Source organism: Euleptes europaea, chromosome 5 (assembly GCF_029931775.1).
Source record: "Euleptes europaea isolate rEulEur1 chromosome 5, rEulEur1.hap1, whole genome shotgun sequence".
Taxonomy (NCBI): Eukaryota; Metazoa; Chordata; class Lepidosauria; order Squamata; family Sphaerodactylidae; genus Euleptes; species Euleptes europaea.
The window spans coordinates 89,672,687-89,689,469 of record NC_079316.1 but is presented as its reverse complement, the minus strand read 5'-3'; the positions used below and the strand labels follow the sequence as shown (position 1 = coordinate 89,689,469).

Below are 16,783 nucleotides of genomic sequence, written 5' to 3'. Positions count from 1 at the left end.
AAAAACTTGTCAGCCTATGATAGAAAAAAAGGAAGAAGCAAAAAAGTTTGTGGGAAACAAAGATATTGCAAAAACTATCGTTAAGAAAGGGACACAACATTACGGAATACAAAATGTACAGTAGCTCTGCAAAGAAATACAGCATCAATTCCATTTTAGGGCAATGAAAGGGAAAACATGCAAAAGAATCTCTATCCATTCTATAATACATGCTTGAAAATGGCAGGCTTTTTTGCAAGGTGTCTCAAGAAAAGAGGTACAGCAGCTTTTTTCAAGTCCTAAGTTAAAATATGTCTTCTAACTATTCAAAATAGCCTCCTTTCCACTCCCTGGGGACTTTTCCATTTTCAAATAGCTGTATTATAAACAGCTAACAGAGACAGCCTCTTACATATTGTACTAAGTCTACTTGTTCAATGACATCACCTGTAAATTATTCCCACTAGAGCAATAAAATTCTACATCAGATGTTTTGCACTTGGGGGGAGAACCCCTCTACACTGCTTTCTCCCCACAAGCAAGATACTTGGCAAACAGTCTTGGTATTCAGAGTTTGTAGAGGGGGGTGTTGGTGGCAGCGGAGTGGGGGACCAGACCCTGATACGTACCTTTTCTCCCCAGAGAAAAGCTAGCTAGCTTCACCCAGCATCACCAAGGGCAATCTGATCCCCTGAATTAATGGGCAATTGCTTGAGGGGTTAGGAAAAATAAGCCTACCAAGGACTTGACTAGATGGACCAGTGATCTGACGCCATGCAAATCAGCTTCATGGATTCCTACATGTGGCCGTCCAAAGCTGTCCAAATAGCCCTGGACTTTGGTGGGGCCCTCACTTTCAGGAACGGGGCACCTTTGAGGAGTCAGCAGTACTTGCTTGTTCCAAAACCCATTCGACCAACACATGTCAAACAAAACACACTACAAAACAAAAGTCCCAGTTGCCTAAATTCCAGCCACACTAGTAGAGGAGGGCCCGGGACTGCAAGCAGCAGGTAAGCAACCTGGCTGAGAAGATCACCATGCACACAATGCAGGAAGTGCGCGCACAGGATCATTCCCTCCCAATATCCTCTTGCATGCACTCACAGTGGGAGGGATTCCACAGACTAATCACCATTTGTGGACTCAGGGTGATGATCTGCCCACAGCAGCTCTCGATACTATTTAAAGAGAGTGCGATCAATGTGAAGCAATTTAAGTCGAAAGAGATAACAAAAGAATCTTGAATTACCCGCCAAATACTTCCAAGCACAGCAATACTATGCATGTATTTCCTGCATCCGTCCATCCATAATATATACAAAGTATTCAGAGAGCAGCGCAGCGGTTTGGTGAGAAAGTCATTTGGAAAAGCTTGCACTCTGCCCCGTCACAGTTGCGCTATGAAACGTCCAGGGATGTGGGCATTGGAAAGAGCGTTTGCAGTGACGCCGATCAAAAATCAATTGAAACGTACAGTGTTTCTGTTGTGTCTGAAAGAACTCTGTAAAATGTCTTTTTCAAGGCAGCAGAACGTCTTCTTAGAATCACAGTCCTTCCCTTTAAGGCACATTTCTCCATTTTGTGTATATATATATTTTTTTAAAAAAACCTCCCACCCACAAAAGCAGAGAAAGAGACTCAGCCACATCTGGAGAAATACTGCAATTATCATGGCCATTTGTAACGCCTGGTCCTAAATGAACTCCCCACGAAACGGCAGCAAACTCCGGCCCTGCTCCTGCCAGCGGTAGCGAAGCCGAGAGAGTGGTTTGTCCTCTAGGTTCTCAAATTCGGTAAAACCCAGGTGGTCCAGGATCTCATAGACTCCAGCTTTGGCTGCTACCTGAAACGAAAAGAAAGGGGTGTGTGTGTGTGTGGAATGTCTCAGATAGCTCCAGGTACAGAAGGCAACTTGCCCTGTGCACAGGCCTCGTGCTCTGCTGTCAGGAGTCAGAGCCTGTGCAAAGCATGGAGTGCTGGAAAGGGAACAGCGAGGCAGCGGCGGCTCTGAAGGGCAGCCCGGAGAGCAACAGCAGGGTCATTTGTGGAGGGTGGAAGCGAGGAAATCAGGTAGCACCCCTTCCTGTAGCCAACAGTACAGAAAGGTTCTCTGTGAGGACTGCATAGGTGAATTTCATCCTCTCTCTCTCTCTCTCCCCGTCTTTCGGTTTTGGTACCCAGCTTGACCCCAATGAGTATGGGCCTGCTTGAAGGACCTTCCTAGTTCTCTCTTCAAACACTTATATTTCAGATATGTCTGCACCCAGACAGTCTTCACACTTTCTAGGCCTAGATCAAGTCCATAGCAGCTCAGATTCAACAATGCTATTTATCACAGACTGGGACCGTGGTGATGGGTGAGTTGAATTAATCCGTTCTTCCTGTATTCCTTTCCCAAATAGCACCTTCTTGGTGGTGCTATTTGTCCCAACAGCAGATGTATTAGGGGGGGATGTAAGGGGAAAGTGTTACCCTCCCCCCTTGCACGGCAGACCAGACCCAAATTGCCACTCCTCCCCCCAATGGTGCCCTGCCTAGTTTAGCCTTTATGCATCCTGGGTTTCATCCTGCTGGGGTTTAGTGCCAGAAAGTGGTGTTTTTACACGAAACAAAAACCTCATAAACCCTTCCACGATTTGTCTCCTCCGGTCCGCAGCTCTTGCTCCCCCATAACTTTAATCAGTCCTTTTAGTTTTTGATTATTTTTAGCAAACTTTCTCTCTAACTGGATTATGTATCCATTTAGTCTCCAATATCTGCCTTCTTCCTGCAAGGGTTTTGTTGTTGGTTTGTTTTGTTTTTTTGATCCCAGTTTGCACACACATAGCCAAGCTATATTACCCAACATGCACTTTCTCAGCCCAGAGTAGCTTGTCTGGAGAGCAGGACATGACCATGTGTCAGGCGCATAAGAGAAATGGTTGTCTGGATCTACGCCCTGCAAAGCCATCACGCACAGATGCTCAACAGCCCTGTTTAGCCACATCTGGAAACCTTCCTAATCCTGCATTTGAGCTACCTGGGAAGAACATAATCCTGGTAGGCTTTCTGGAATCAGGTGGCGTGAATCCACTACTTCTCATTTCCTTCACCCTTTTTCTGAACTCCCCCCCCCCAGATTACCCAGCAGCACCTTTAACATTTTGCGGGAGAACCAGAGGTACCCAATCCATCCCTTTCTCTTCTATTTGTCACCCCTCCCTCCAACCCCCCTTCCCCAGTCTTTAACCTAAAGAAACTACAAAGGGGTCAGTATATACTCAATTTAACAAAAGCTTGAACTGCAGGGCAACTCCCCCCCTCCCCCCGGCATCCCCCAAAACCCTTTCTTGCTTTTCTGTATCTAACCTTTTTATAAGCCACTTTTCAGCTGCCTTAGCATTTGCAAGGTTTGTTAGCTTTGGCAGATGGTGGGCAAAAGTCACAATGTTGCCTTGTTTGTGCTAAAAAGCTTATGGGGGGGGGACCCAAAAGGAGGGCCTGACAGGACTTGAGGCCAAAGGCTCTTTCTAAAGCCATCGCTCCTAAGAAGTACCCATGAGTTCTCCCTCTAACTTCCCTCACTCCTTCGCCCCATGATTTGTACAAAAGAAAAAGTAAACCAGGAGTGGGTAGGTGGGATGGAAACGCCACGGATTGGCTGAAACAGCAGAGGTATTGGGGGGAAAATAGGGTTGGCCAAATAGGGTTGGGAACCAGCAGGAGATGTGGGGGGGAGGTGGGTACTTACTGCGGGAGGGGGAGCGATCCCTGTCACCCTGCGACGACATCACTTTTAGCATGATGTGCCCAAGTTTTGGGGCGAGTTCGAGAGTCACCCCGGTGCCACGCTGGTGCTTCCGGGCCGCACTCAGAGGGACACTGTTGCCCAGCGATGAAGATCGCTGCCCCTCCCCATTTGGTCAGCCTGCTTCTGCTTGCTGACCCGCTGAGAATTAGGAGGCAATGGGAGTAATTGCCAGGAGCTTGCCCACAGTTAGCAGGCACCTGGTACGCCTATTGGTCACAGTTCATTTGCTGCTGGCATTTGGTTTAAAATGTGTGTATGTCGTTCAGTCCCAACGGAAGTCGGTTTCAGGTAGCCGGCTCAAGGTTGACTCAGCCTTCCATCCTTCCGAGGTCGGTAAAATGAGTAGCCAGCTTGCTGGGGATAAAGTGTAGACGACTGGGGAAGGCAATGGCAAACCACCCCGTAAACATAGTCTGTCTAGTAAACGTCGGGATGTGAAGTCACCCCATGGGTCAGGAATGACCTGGTGTATTGTCATTTACCAGTCACATTATGAATACATGAAGCTATGCTACATCAAAGTCTACCACTGATTAGTATTGTCCCTTCTGACCGGCAGCAGCTCTCCAGTGTCTCAGGTAAAGGTTTTTCCCATCACTTATTTCTTGCATGTTTAGCTGGAGAGGCTGGGGATTGAACCTCGGACCATCTGCATGCAAAGCAGATGCTCCCCCATAGGGTCCCTCTTCAGCAGCAGAAGAATGCCTTGTATCCGGATCGGCCAACAGCCAAAGTACATGTTAGGCTTAGCCAGTGTAGTCTGGAACCTACGATCAGGTCCCCTGATCTGAATTTTACCTTCAAAAAGCAGCTACAGAAGGAGGGGAGATCTGGTTTGTGGCCATGGCACTGAGGGGGGGTTAACCCCCCCCCCATGCTCCTCCCAAGTTGCTTTTGCCTCAACGAGGGGAAAAGAGAAGATGCAAATTAAGAAATGCTTAAGAAAAACATTGTTCCTGGAACATCTGGTCCATCTCCCTCATCCACATCAAATATGTACAAGAGCAGAGTCCAGCGAATACTTCAGAGCATGTTTAATCTGGTTATGCGGTGGTGATTAGACAAACAGCTGCTTGTTTATGCTCTTCTCCAAGCCTGGTCTCAAGCCAGGGTTTCCTTCCGAAGAGCTCCAGAAGGCACAATCCACGTTTCCTTGTAATTTCCATTCCTAACCCCTCCCCCTTGCTGACTCCAGCATTCAAAACAAGTTGCCAGAGCGCCCCACACTGACAAGTATAAAATGTAGGGTAGGAGGAGACATTGCCTATCCTTGCATTTTAAAAATAGAATGAAAGCACAGACATCAGAAAAAAGAGGTATTTTTAATTCTTTCAGCTCTCTGAACATTAAGCTACAATCTAATGCTTTTTAAGGTGTGGACATGAACACATGAAGCTGCCTTATACTGAATCAGTGCCTTGGTCCATCGAAGTCAGTATTGTCTACTCAGACCAGCAGCGGCTCTCCGGGGTCTCAGGCAGAGGTCTTTCACATCACCTACTTGCCTAGTCCCTTTAACTGGAGATGCTGGGGATTGAACCTGGGACCCTCTGCATGCCAAGCAGATGCTCTACCACTGAGCCACAGCCCCTCCCCATACAGATGGCCAATGGGATGGAGTCCACTAGGAAACCTGTGGTTACCCCTCTTTGGTATTGTTACAGTGAGCTTCTCTAAATCCATTGAAGTCAGTGAGCTTAGAAGAGTATAACTGTTTAGGTTTGCACTGTTTCTTGTGAGCCTCACAAGGCAACACTATGCACAGCTACTCCACTTTTAAGTCCATTTAACTGGATTTAGACTGGAGTAACTCAGCACGGGATTGCACTGTGAATAGTTTTGCTTGCTTTATTATGGTTTGCTTTTCGTGTGTGTGATGCCAACAAGTTGATCTCTAGATACAAGAATGAAATTTTGCAAGACAGTTTTTGCGTGCAGGAAACCAGGGCAAATCTAGGATATAAACAGGAGGTCAAGAGTTGAGGTCCAAGAACCTGCACACAGATGGCATACTTTGAGGAAATTGTCCCTTGAGCATCAAGTAGGGCAGCTGGCAGAAATTTCAAAGAGCGATCAAGCCAAATTCCAGTTCAGTTATTGAATCGGGCCATTTAGGAAGCCTTGCTCATAATCATAAAATACATTCCAAAACCTCCCTGGAGGAAAACGGCTCAATTCTGAAGCACAGCTTTCTAGCCAAGCTTATATGAGAATGTTTAACCATCTCCAGCCTATCTGCCCCACTAATTCTTAACTAATTTTTAATGTTGAAAAGCTGTTCATACCTGTGACTGCAAGCAGCTTAATTAAGCAAGGAAATTAACAAATTGTTCCTTGCTAAGGTCAGCCACATTTCTTATCTCTTGATCATGCTGAGCAGTACAGATGCTGAGCAGTACAGATTCTAATACTTTGTGCCTTTATATTATCTTGCATAAGTGCTCTCATTTTCTGGGATAGTTTGACAACTTAAACGCTGTAGTCATTATGTGCTGATTTTAAAGTACTCCAGCCAGCAAATGAAATCAGAATTTCTGGTGTTGCTACTGATGAACGAGGAAGCCCTAAGCCAGTAAATTTCCTCGACGTACCCACTTTCTAATACTGGTGCCAATTTAACATTTGCCAGTGCCCCTTTCTGATGAGCATTACATCAACAGTGCCATGTCCTGCTCTGCAGCCAGGCTTCCCTTGAGGCTCCAATGTCCGGCTCATCCCGGATCCCCTCTGCTTTCAGATTTTCTCCATACCCTCTAGGTCTAGATCTGACCACCCATGGCCCCTGACAGCTCTCGGTCACTTGTCAGACATGGCAAAGAAAGGTCACTGGAGCAGGAAGACTGCCAATTGTTTCTGACAAAAGCACTAATCAAATGTTTTCATGTTAGCAGCTAGAGGGGGGGGGAACCATGCTACACCCTCCTGCAAGATGGGTGGGCTAAGCAATGACAGAGTAACAGTGTCCCTACGATTGAAGGAAAACTCGCTCACAGCCAGAGAATGTCCCGAACTTGTGCCTCACCTCCAAGCCACTGCCCACTGGGCAGCAAAAACCAGGAAATAAACCAAGTGCCATGACCCTCTGCTATGTCAAGCCTGTCTTCAACAGCAGAGCACATTCCAGCTCCTGTTTCGTCTTCCAATCAAATGCCGGGTGAGCTTCCAATCGAGAGCAGCCTGAGCGCGTGCAAACAGCATTCCTTTGCTCCCTAGCCATCCTCTTCCCGTAGGGCATGGATGACCTGGACATGGCACTGGTAGCATTGCTGTTTGATTCCTCCCCCCCTCCCCCCCCACTGACACACACTTCCTCTACTGGATCAGCGTCCTTTTCCACCGAGCCCCTTCAACCGAAAGCGGCCAGGCACTGATTGTAACCACAGTTGGCAGATGCCCCTTTCATCTCTCACCAAGGAGATCAAACATGCCAATACGAATCAGCAAAGCTAATTGAGACGGAGAGGACAGGCGGTTTTCCCACCACACGCCACCCAGCAACTCCCCACTCCCAGCTGACACAAACAAGAGAAGCTCATCTCAAAGGCACAGATAAAAACCGGGCCCGGGACCCTCCTCTTTCCCCTCTCTGCGCCGTTTCGCCTTCTGTTGTCACTAAGTCACTGGTCAGAGTAGCAGAACTTTTTTGTTTTGTTATTTTGCTACTCATTTAACCACCAGAGAATCACCTCCAGTTAGGGTCGCCAGGTCCCTCTTCACCACCGGCGGGAGTTTTTTTGGGCGGAGCCTGAAAAGGGCAGGGTTTGGAGAGGGGAGGGACTTCAATGCCATAGAGTCCAATTGGCAAAGCGGCCATTTTCTCTAGTTGAACTGATCTCTATCGGCTGGGGATCAGTTGTAATAGCAGGAGATCTCCAGCTAGTACCTGTAGGTTGGCAACCCTATCTCCAGTGCAGCGGAATCCATTCTAAGTTATCATTTTGAGACCAATGCCCAACCCCCCAACCCCTGGGCTGATTTTGGCTACTTGCAGAGAGTATTTATTTGTTCCACCCGCTGTCTGAAATGCTGTGAATGTTGACAGACCCCCAGTGACCACTTTGATATAGCCATCTCCTCAATCCAGCTGCTGCCTTCGCTTTTGCACTCTAGTATGAACCACGAGAGGCACCCTGGGCAGCAACTTCCTTTACGCAGAGGAAGGACAGGGTGGAAGGAAATCAGCCTTCCCAGTAAACTGCCACCAAGCCCTGCAGTCACAGCTGCCACCCCCCTCCCCATGCTCCATCGTAACCACTGGTTGGCAACTGGGGGTGGGAGGCTGCATGCGGACCCTCAGTGGGTCAGATGTGGACCTAAGAGCTGCCAATTCCTTGTCTATTGACTAGGATAATATCAGCAGCAGCAGCTCCTCCCCCCCCCCCCAGGTTTATGACTTCACTTGCATGGATGTTTATGTTTTTAATGTGAAGATCAAGAGCCAGGAAATGCAAGGGTTCCCCCTCTCCCTCCAGATTGACATCTCTTTCCCTATGCAGGCTTGTTTACATTCATGGAGCTGCTCTTTTTTAGAGAGAGAGACAGAGAGAGAGCCCAAATCTGGAGAGTTGCACAAGCAGCCCTGCTCATGGGAAGAAACTCTGGGACCAGAAGGTCTTTATAAAAGTCCCCGTTCCAAGATGTGTTTTTTACAGAGCTTCTTTTAGAGGAAACTAAGCACAGCTTTCTCTTGGGAGTGTATATTTCTATCTATGCCTCACTAAAAAGAAGCATTCAGTACTGATTTTTGTCCACTTACAGTCAACGTTCAGGTAGCTTACTGATGAAAACTTTGAAAGGTTGGAGAAAGCAGAGCTTAGGAGCCTTGAACTTTGCCTAAGAACGTTTAGCTTTTTTAAAAAAGGATTGGTGGGAGAACATTAATACTCTTTTATCTTGAGGAAATTCAGATTACAAAAATCTTTTGTAAACTCCAGTAAGTTGTTGCTAGCAGAATTTATTACCCTCTTCCAGCCACCCTGCCCCAATCCCACCTCGTACTGCATCATCAGGATATCCCAGAGAGAGCAAAAGGGATTTTGTTCTATCCTGTGGCTGGTACTTAAATTATGAGACAGAAAATGGGTTGGGGGTAGGGGAATGCTTTCCCCCCTGGTTAAAATAAAACAGAGGAAGCCTTTTAACAGCCTTAAGGGGGCCCAGCCCACCCTCTCACCTTTGAAATTCAGATTACTACCTGTGGTTGCGCTCTCATTTGTCATTTAAGAAAAACAATTGCACGAAATGCACACTGGGAGAGACGTGAAAAGTTTACTTTGTTCCTGCAGCAGACAACTTTTGACTCCAAGAAGCTTAAAAGTTGATTTTGCAGCCAAAGTATATAAGCTGTGTACAGGAATCAAGTTTGGTTGTGGACAAATTGTTCTTGCGCCTGCACACACACACCTTCCTCATTGCAGGGAGAATCCTAGTTAAAAACCACGTCCTGATACTTGTGACATATGCAAGCAGGCACACTCTGCCCCTTAGTCCAGCTAGGCTCCCCAGGTGTACTTGCAAGGATGTTTAAAGATGTCCACGTTTATATGATGTTCCCCGTTCTGAGCCGGCTTCGGCCGGGGAGGGCGGGTTATAAACCACAAAATAAATAAATAAAACACGTTTACATGGTGTAATGCAGATGTGCTTGCCTCATAAAGCCATAATGCTTGGCTCAAGGTTGACTCAGCCTTCCATCCTTCTGAGGTCGGTAAAATGAGTACCCAGCTTGCTGGGGGTAAAGGGAAGATGACTGGGGAAGGCACTGGCAAACCACCTCGTAAAACAAAGTCTGCCTAGAAAACGTCGGGATGTGATGTCACCCCATGGGTCAGGAATGACCCGGTGCTTGCACAGGGGACCTTTATCTTTACACACACACACAGAACAGTGTGTGTGTGTGTGTGTGTGTGTGTTATAAAGTGCCGCCAAGTGGCAGTCGACATATGGCGACCCCTTTTTGGGGTTTTCATGGCAAGAGACTAACAGAGGTGTTTTGCCAGTGCCTTCCTCTGCATAGCAACTCTGGTATTCCTTGGTGGTCTCCCATCCAAATACTAACCAGGGCTGACCCTGCTTAGCTTCTGAGATCTGATGAGATCAGGCTAGCCTGGGCCATCCACTGTTCTACCAGACAACAATTCTCCTGGCCACCCCAATTATCTGTAAACATACAAAAAACCCCTGTAATTTCCTCATTGAAAGAGCTACAAGGACCACCATAGCTCAGCTGCCATTACTGGCTGCCTTCACAAAGCCTTCCGGTTTTCAGTAGTGGGGAAATGGCAGCACAGAAAGAGTTTACTGCCTGTGGATGAGAAAGAGAGGAGGCCAAAAGCCCAATGAAAAGAAGGCCTGAAAAAGCTCTTTGTGTCTTGGAACAACAGGGAGAAAGAGGATGCTTGCAAGGGACAGCTTTGATAACTCATGAAAGAGAAGGGGTGGAGGGAAAGAGAGACTCTGTGCCTCACTGGCAAACTTCATTACGGATTGCCGTCCATCTCTCTTGCCTCCTCAACATGACCTCATCCCCCAAGGATGTGACTCAACCCAGCTTTGAAAGAGCTGTATGACTTTTTGTCCTGGTTGGCTTACAGAGGTAGAAACGGCCAAACCATCTCGCACCAGGAGATTCCTTCGTGACAATGTTTTTTGTGGAGACGAAGCAAAGCATACAGTGGGGGAGAGAAAAAATCATTTTGATAGGCACATTTTTTGGCTTAGGAGGTGGTGGTGCTTGTTCAAAGCTGAAAGATTCTCCAGCAAAGTGAATTTAATTATCTGGTTTTTATCCCATCTAGCTTCCCAATCACCTTGGGGCAGGATCCTCACAATAACCCTGAGGTAAGCAGCTAGCTGACACAAAGGGAATAAATCCCTTCAGATAGAAGTCTCATCCCAAGGTACAGACATTAGCCTCTGAAAGATGTTGGGTCAAAGCCTAGGAACAAAGGAGATTTTAAAACCAAGACAAAAACCGCAAGCTGACATGCTATGTTTTACACAGGCGTGTGTGTGTGTGTGTACGCGCTTATGTGCACAGGAATATGCCCAGCGCCACAAGCCTTTATTGGCATATAAAAAGGAAGAACATACATTTGGATAAAACCAAGTACAAATAAATAAAATTGGATAAAACCATCCCAAATCAGCCATTAAGGAAAGCTACACACCATTCACGATACCTGATTGCACAAATCGTATCAATATTATTGCTGCTGAGTTATTGGTGTCAGTAGAGATAAACACTGATGCCTGGTTTGTTTTATGTAAAGTGTGAATTTATTTATTTTTTAAAAAATATTTTATTAAGTTTTTAAGTAGTACAAAAAGAAAAAAGGGGAAAAGGGGATAAGGAACAATAAACTTTACAGATCTTGTTGGCTCAGCGTCCAGGACAGGCCTTTTAAAGGACTGTAAATACTTTCTAAGTGGTTGTAGTGCTGTTATTTTTCTACAGTACCAGAAAGAGGGCAAATTTCGTCTCAGCTCCTTCCACAGTGTTATAGATGCTACTTTATGTTTCACTGCACACCTAACATAACTTTCATTCTCTTCTGTGCCAGTAGGTGTGGGTGTTCCACTGAATTTTTATCCCGCTGTTCCTCCCCGCCTCCGCCCAAGGAGATAGTGGAAACAATCCCCCCTCCTTCATTTTAAATTCACAACCACCCTGCTAAGTAGCTTAGGCTCAGAGAGGCTGCAGGGCCCAAGGTTACCCAGTGAGCTCTGAGTCCAAGAGGGGATTTGAACCTGGGTCTCCCCAGCTCCAGTCTAATCACTATACCACACTGCCTTCTGCTTTCCACTGGGGGAAGGCTCCTCCTCAGCATGAAGCAAGGAAGGCAGGGTCATAAATGGTATTAATGGTACAGCAGGGACTAACTGTTCCAAGTCTTGGTGTCTGGAAATATCACTGCTGCATGGCAGGTTCTAGTGGCCCAATTTGGAGTGCAGATACGTTCAAAGTGTCCAGAGAAAATTCATCTTGTTGCTCAATATTATTTCATACTGAATTTGACAATGTTTGGCAATGGTCATCCAGAAAATGACCCATACGCTTCCTTTGGCTCAGTAAGGGAATGCTGAAGGTGCACAGATATGAGAGGGAAGAGAAGAACTAAATGCAAACGTTAAACAACTTAAAGCTGACAGGTCCACAAAGGGTTTTCTGTCTTCCAGACTGCTAGGTAAAACAATAGGGGAGTAAAACAGAAACAACAGGGAGTTCATGCATGGACAAACCACAATTTTCTTTCGTTCCAGGTTAAAATTAGATTTCAGATGTATCAAACTAGACTGCCTCAGGAAGACTGACAGGAGGAAGTGCAATGGCATTTGTGGGAAATCCAGAGAAACCAGGGAAAGACAACAAGGTGGGAGGTGCCTACAGAAGCAGAGAAAACTACATAGCACAGAACTGGAACACACGCAGGGAGGAAGCCAAAAATGAGACCAATTTTTGGAGGAGAGAACATGATAGGGTAGCAGAATTAGACAGGGAGGTGGAGAAGCCTAGAGGTATTGCATGGCTTCCTTCCAGCACATACAGGTTTCTATTTAAGCAAGTAAAATAGTAGCTTTAAACAGAACAAAAGAAAAAGCCAAGGGCCTTCAATCTCACCCCTGAATAGGGTTGCCAGGTCCCTCTTCGCCACCGACAGAAGAAGAAGAGTTGGTTTTTATATGCCGACTTTCTCTACCCCCTAAGGGAGACTCAAACTGGCTTACAATCACCTTCCCTTCCCCTCCTCACAACAGACACCCTGTGAGGTAGGTGGGACTGAGAGAGCTCTAACAGAGCTGTAACTTGCCCAAGGTCACCCAGCTGGCATCATGCGTACGAGTGGGGAAACCAATCCAGTTCACCAGATTAGCCTCCGCCGCTCATGTGGAGGAGTGAGGAATCAAACCCGGTTCTCCAGATCAGACTCCACCGCTCCAAACCACCGCTCTTAACCACTACTCAGGCAGAGCCTGAGGAAAGCGGGGTTTGGGGAGGAACTTCAATGCCATAGAGACCAATTGCCAAGGCGGCCATTTTCTCCAGATGAACTGATCTCTATGGGCTGGAGATCAGTTGTAATAGCAGGAGATCTCCAGCTAGTACCTGGAGGTTGGCAACCCTACTTCTGAATGATTCATTCTAAGGAACGGAACAGATGTGACAGAGATCATGCAATTTGCTTTCTACTGGCTGATGGAGATCTCACATCTCCAACCAGCAAGAAGAAAACTGTATCCATAAGAAGCTGCGATTTGGATCAGGCCTGTGTGGGAAGGGCTCCCTGTGCCGCTGTTAGAAGTATTAAAGGGAAAAGATACGTCCTTTAAGAAGTCTCCCCCCCACCCCAGAACAAGTTAAGACATGCATGGTAAAATGGATGGAAATTTTTAAAAAGGAGATAACTTTTCAACAATGGGAAAGACTTTGGACTAAATCTATTAAATTTACGGCCAGTAACAATCTACGTGAAAATTGGTACAAACAATTTTTTAGGTGGTATATCACACCGACGGACATTAAAAAAATGGGTGAGTCATATGATAATCGGTGCTGGAAATGCAAAGACACAGATGGAACATATTTTCATATGTGGTGGACATGCAAGAAAGTTAAGAAATTTTGGATACAAATACATCAAGAAATGCAGAAAGTTTTAAAAATTAGATTCCTGCTGAATCCAGAGATCATGCTATTAGGAATTGAACCCAATAATTTGGACAGAAACTTGGGAGAACTATTTGGCTATATGACAACTGCGGCCAGATTGGTACTGGCAACATTTTGGAAACAGGATGATATTCCAGATGTGGAAAGTGGCAACAGAAAATGGATGAATTTGTGGTGATGGCCAGACTGACTAACTTGATGAAAGAGAAAACAGCTGATGAATGGCTGGAAAGGGAGGCAAGAGTGACTCTAGGCCTTACCTGGCCCACTAGCCTTCCCACCCCTGCCCAGGCATGCCATAAACTCCTGCTATCTGTATCAGTTGTTGTGGCATCCATGCTATGGGAGGGCTACCCATGATCTAGAAGAAGAAGAGTTGGTTTTTATATGTCGACTTTCTCTACCACTTAAGGAAGAATCAAACCGGCTCACAATCGCCTTCCCTTCCCCCCCCAACAGACACCCCATGAGGTAGGTGGGGCTGAGAGAGTGTGACTAGCCCAAGGTCACCCAGCTGGCTTCATGTGAAGGAGTGGGGAAACAAATCCAGTTCACCAGATTAGCCTCCGCCGCTCATGTGGAGGAGTGGGGAATCAAACCCGGTTCTCCAGATCAGACTCCACCACTCCAAACCTCCGCTCTTAACCACTACTCAGGCAGAGCCTGAGGAAAGAAGGGTTTGGGGAGGAACTTCAATGCCATAGAGACCAATTGCCAAGGCGGCCATTTTCTCCAGCTGAACTGATCTCTATTGGCTGGAGATCAGTTGTAATAGCAGGAGATTTCCAGAGTCCAACGCTCCAAACCTCCGCTCTTAACCAGTACACCATGCTGGCTCCCTAATCTATTTCTCTTTCACACCTCTGATATTATGTACTTAATCATTCCGAGACTCCAGGTCCAACTCCCAAGAAATTAGACCACAAGTTTTCTGCACCACTACTGAGCTACTCTTAAGCATCAATGAGAAAACAAATCCAATTCTATTACAAGTACCGGTACTTCTCGTTTTAGGATGGAAAGAGATTACTATTCACCAAGTGGTAAATTACCATGTGGCCTACATGCACACTCTGGTAAATCAATGAATGCAGAATGCACATAATTCCATGGTAAACCAAATTGCCTTTTTTGTTCTACCAGGAAGAAATGATAACTGTTATCACTTTTCTAGAGTTCTGACACATGGGATCAAGTTGCTTTTTCCACTTGGCAGGGTGATACCAGACTGTGTATCAGTGTATCATCTGAAAACAAATACTCATCTGGATTTAATCCCAGTTTCAGAACATTGGAGAAATAATGGTCTCGTCTCTTATTTGAGAAGTCAGCACATGCCATTTTGTGCTGGATTTGCATGCATTTGCCCTGCTTAAGTAAAACTTGCTAGATTACATTTAGGACAGACCTAACCATATTTCCAAATCCACAAAAGCTGATCAAAACTAAACGTTTCTCACTGGTATGAGGAGACATCTGTATATGCATATGGTCACAGAGCTGTGGGGTCTATTTATTTATTTATTTAAAATGTTTATTAGCCCCCTTTCTTCCTATGGAGCTCAAGGAAGCCTACAGTATTAACAAATTTATAAATGTTAATAATATTCATAAAACATTAAAAACATAAAACTACCATTTAAAATAACTATTTAGGACTGCTTTAGGACAATTTAGAGAGCCAGTGTGGTACAGTGGTTAAGAGCAGTGGTTAGGAGCGGTGGACTCAAATCTGGAGAACTGGGTTTGATTCCCCACTCCTCCACATGAATGGTGGACTCAAATCTAGTGAACAGGGTTTGTTTCCCCACTCCTCCACGTGAAGCCAGCTGGGTAACCTTGGGCTAGTCACAGTTCTCTCAGAACTCTCTCAGCCCATCTACCTCACAGGGTATTTGTTGTGGGGAGGGGAAGGGAAGGTGATTGTAAGCCAGTTTGATTAAGTGGTAGAGAAAGTCGGCATATAAAAACCAAGTCTTCTTCTTCTTCTTCTTTAATTAAATAAAATAGTCTTCAGCTGCCTCCTACAGATCAAAAGTGAGGGGGCCAGGCGCACCTCCCTGGAGAGGTTTTCCATATGGGGCTGCTGTTGAAAAGGCCCTGTCTCATGTACATTTACAATATTAGTATACTACTTCTCTACAATATTTGTATACTACTTCCCTACAGATTTCTAATTGGGTCAGTTTACAGCATATGAATACAGTAATGAACCAATTAACATTGGAGATGGAGTTGCAGTTCAGTGTTAGAGCAATTGCTTGGTATCCAGAAGGGCCCAAGTTAAATCCTGCCTTCTCCAGTTAAAAGGATCAGGTAGTAGGTGATGTAAAAGACATCTATCTGAGACCCTGGAGAGTCAGAGGAGACTATTCAGACCTTGACAGAGCAATTTGCCTGACTCAGCATAAAGCAACTTCATATATTCATGTGGAGATCTGTAAAATGCCATCCCCTGGAATCCAACACAAAACACCATAGCAATCTAGATCAGATTTTAAAAGACCCACAAACAAATAAACACACATCAGATTAAAAAGATGAAACGGGAGAGCTTTAAAGCCAGCAGTGAAAGCCTAAACATAAATAACACAGGCATGATAGTCGGACAATAGTGTAAGAATAAAAGCTTAGAGAGCTTAGTTTATACAGTGTGGGACGTGTGTTGCAAGTGGAGGGAGAAAGGGAGACCCCCTGCCATGAGGCATGCAACCCTAAAGCATTTGCCAAAGCACCAAAGCATCATTCCCACCCTTGTACATAGCCACCCTCTTGGCAGCCTGGGGGGAATAAGCAGGGCTTCCAAATTCTCAGGCTGGGGAGTCTTGATAACTAATGCTTTCTTTTTTAAGTTGTCAACATGCTACAAAATGACGAATATAAGTGTGCCTGGGCAGGAAATCCTGCACAAATTTGGATGGACGAGTAACTTTTGTACACTTGTTTTTCCCACCCTCATTGTTCACAAGACTAGTCCATCCTTGACAATCCTCCATATAGAATGGCTTGATATAATGCAGGGGCTACAATAGCTTGCTTTTCTCTATTGGGTTCATCTTGGCTTTTCTCAAATCAAATCAAATCAAACCTTTATTGGCATAGATCTTTTAAATACTATATTCAGTGATTAAAATACAATCTTTGAACAGTAAGATATCAATAACCTAATTAAAACCTCTGAGTCTTAAAGTGCAATTATTAAAATACAATCTTTGAACAATAGGATATCAATAAATTGGTTAAAACCTCTAAGTCTAAACTGCTATATCATCAGTTTGATAGAGTTTAATTCTGTGGAGGAGCTTGGCGCAGCTCTCCTAGAGAGGTCTCCAGGAATCTTG

General features: G+C 45.5%; 1 protein-coding gene across 1 annotated transcript in view; it reads right to left on the bottom strand.

Moving 5' to 3' along the window:
* Positions 1-1,669: 1,669 nt before the first annotated feature.
* Positions 1,670-16,783, bottom strand: part of PALD1 (phosphatase domain containing paladin 1) — a 138,856-nt gene continuing 123,742 nt past the window's right edge. The window contains exon 20 of the mRNA XM_056850237.1: positions 1,670-1,825. Coding sequence (XP_056706215.1) covers positions 1,676-1,825 — 150 coding nt within the window. The 3' untranslated portion in view covers positions 1,670-1,675. The remainder of the gene's footprint in view (positions 1,826-16,783) is intronic.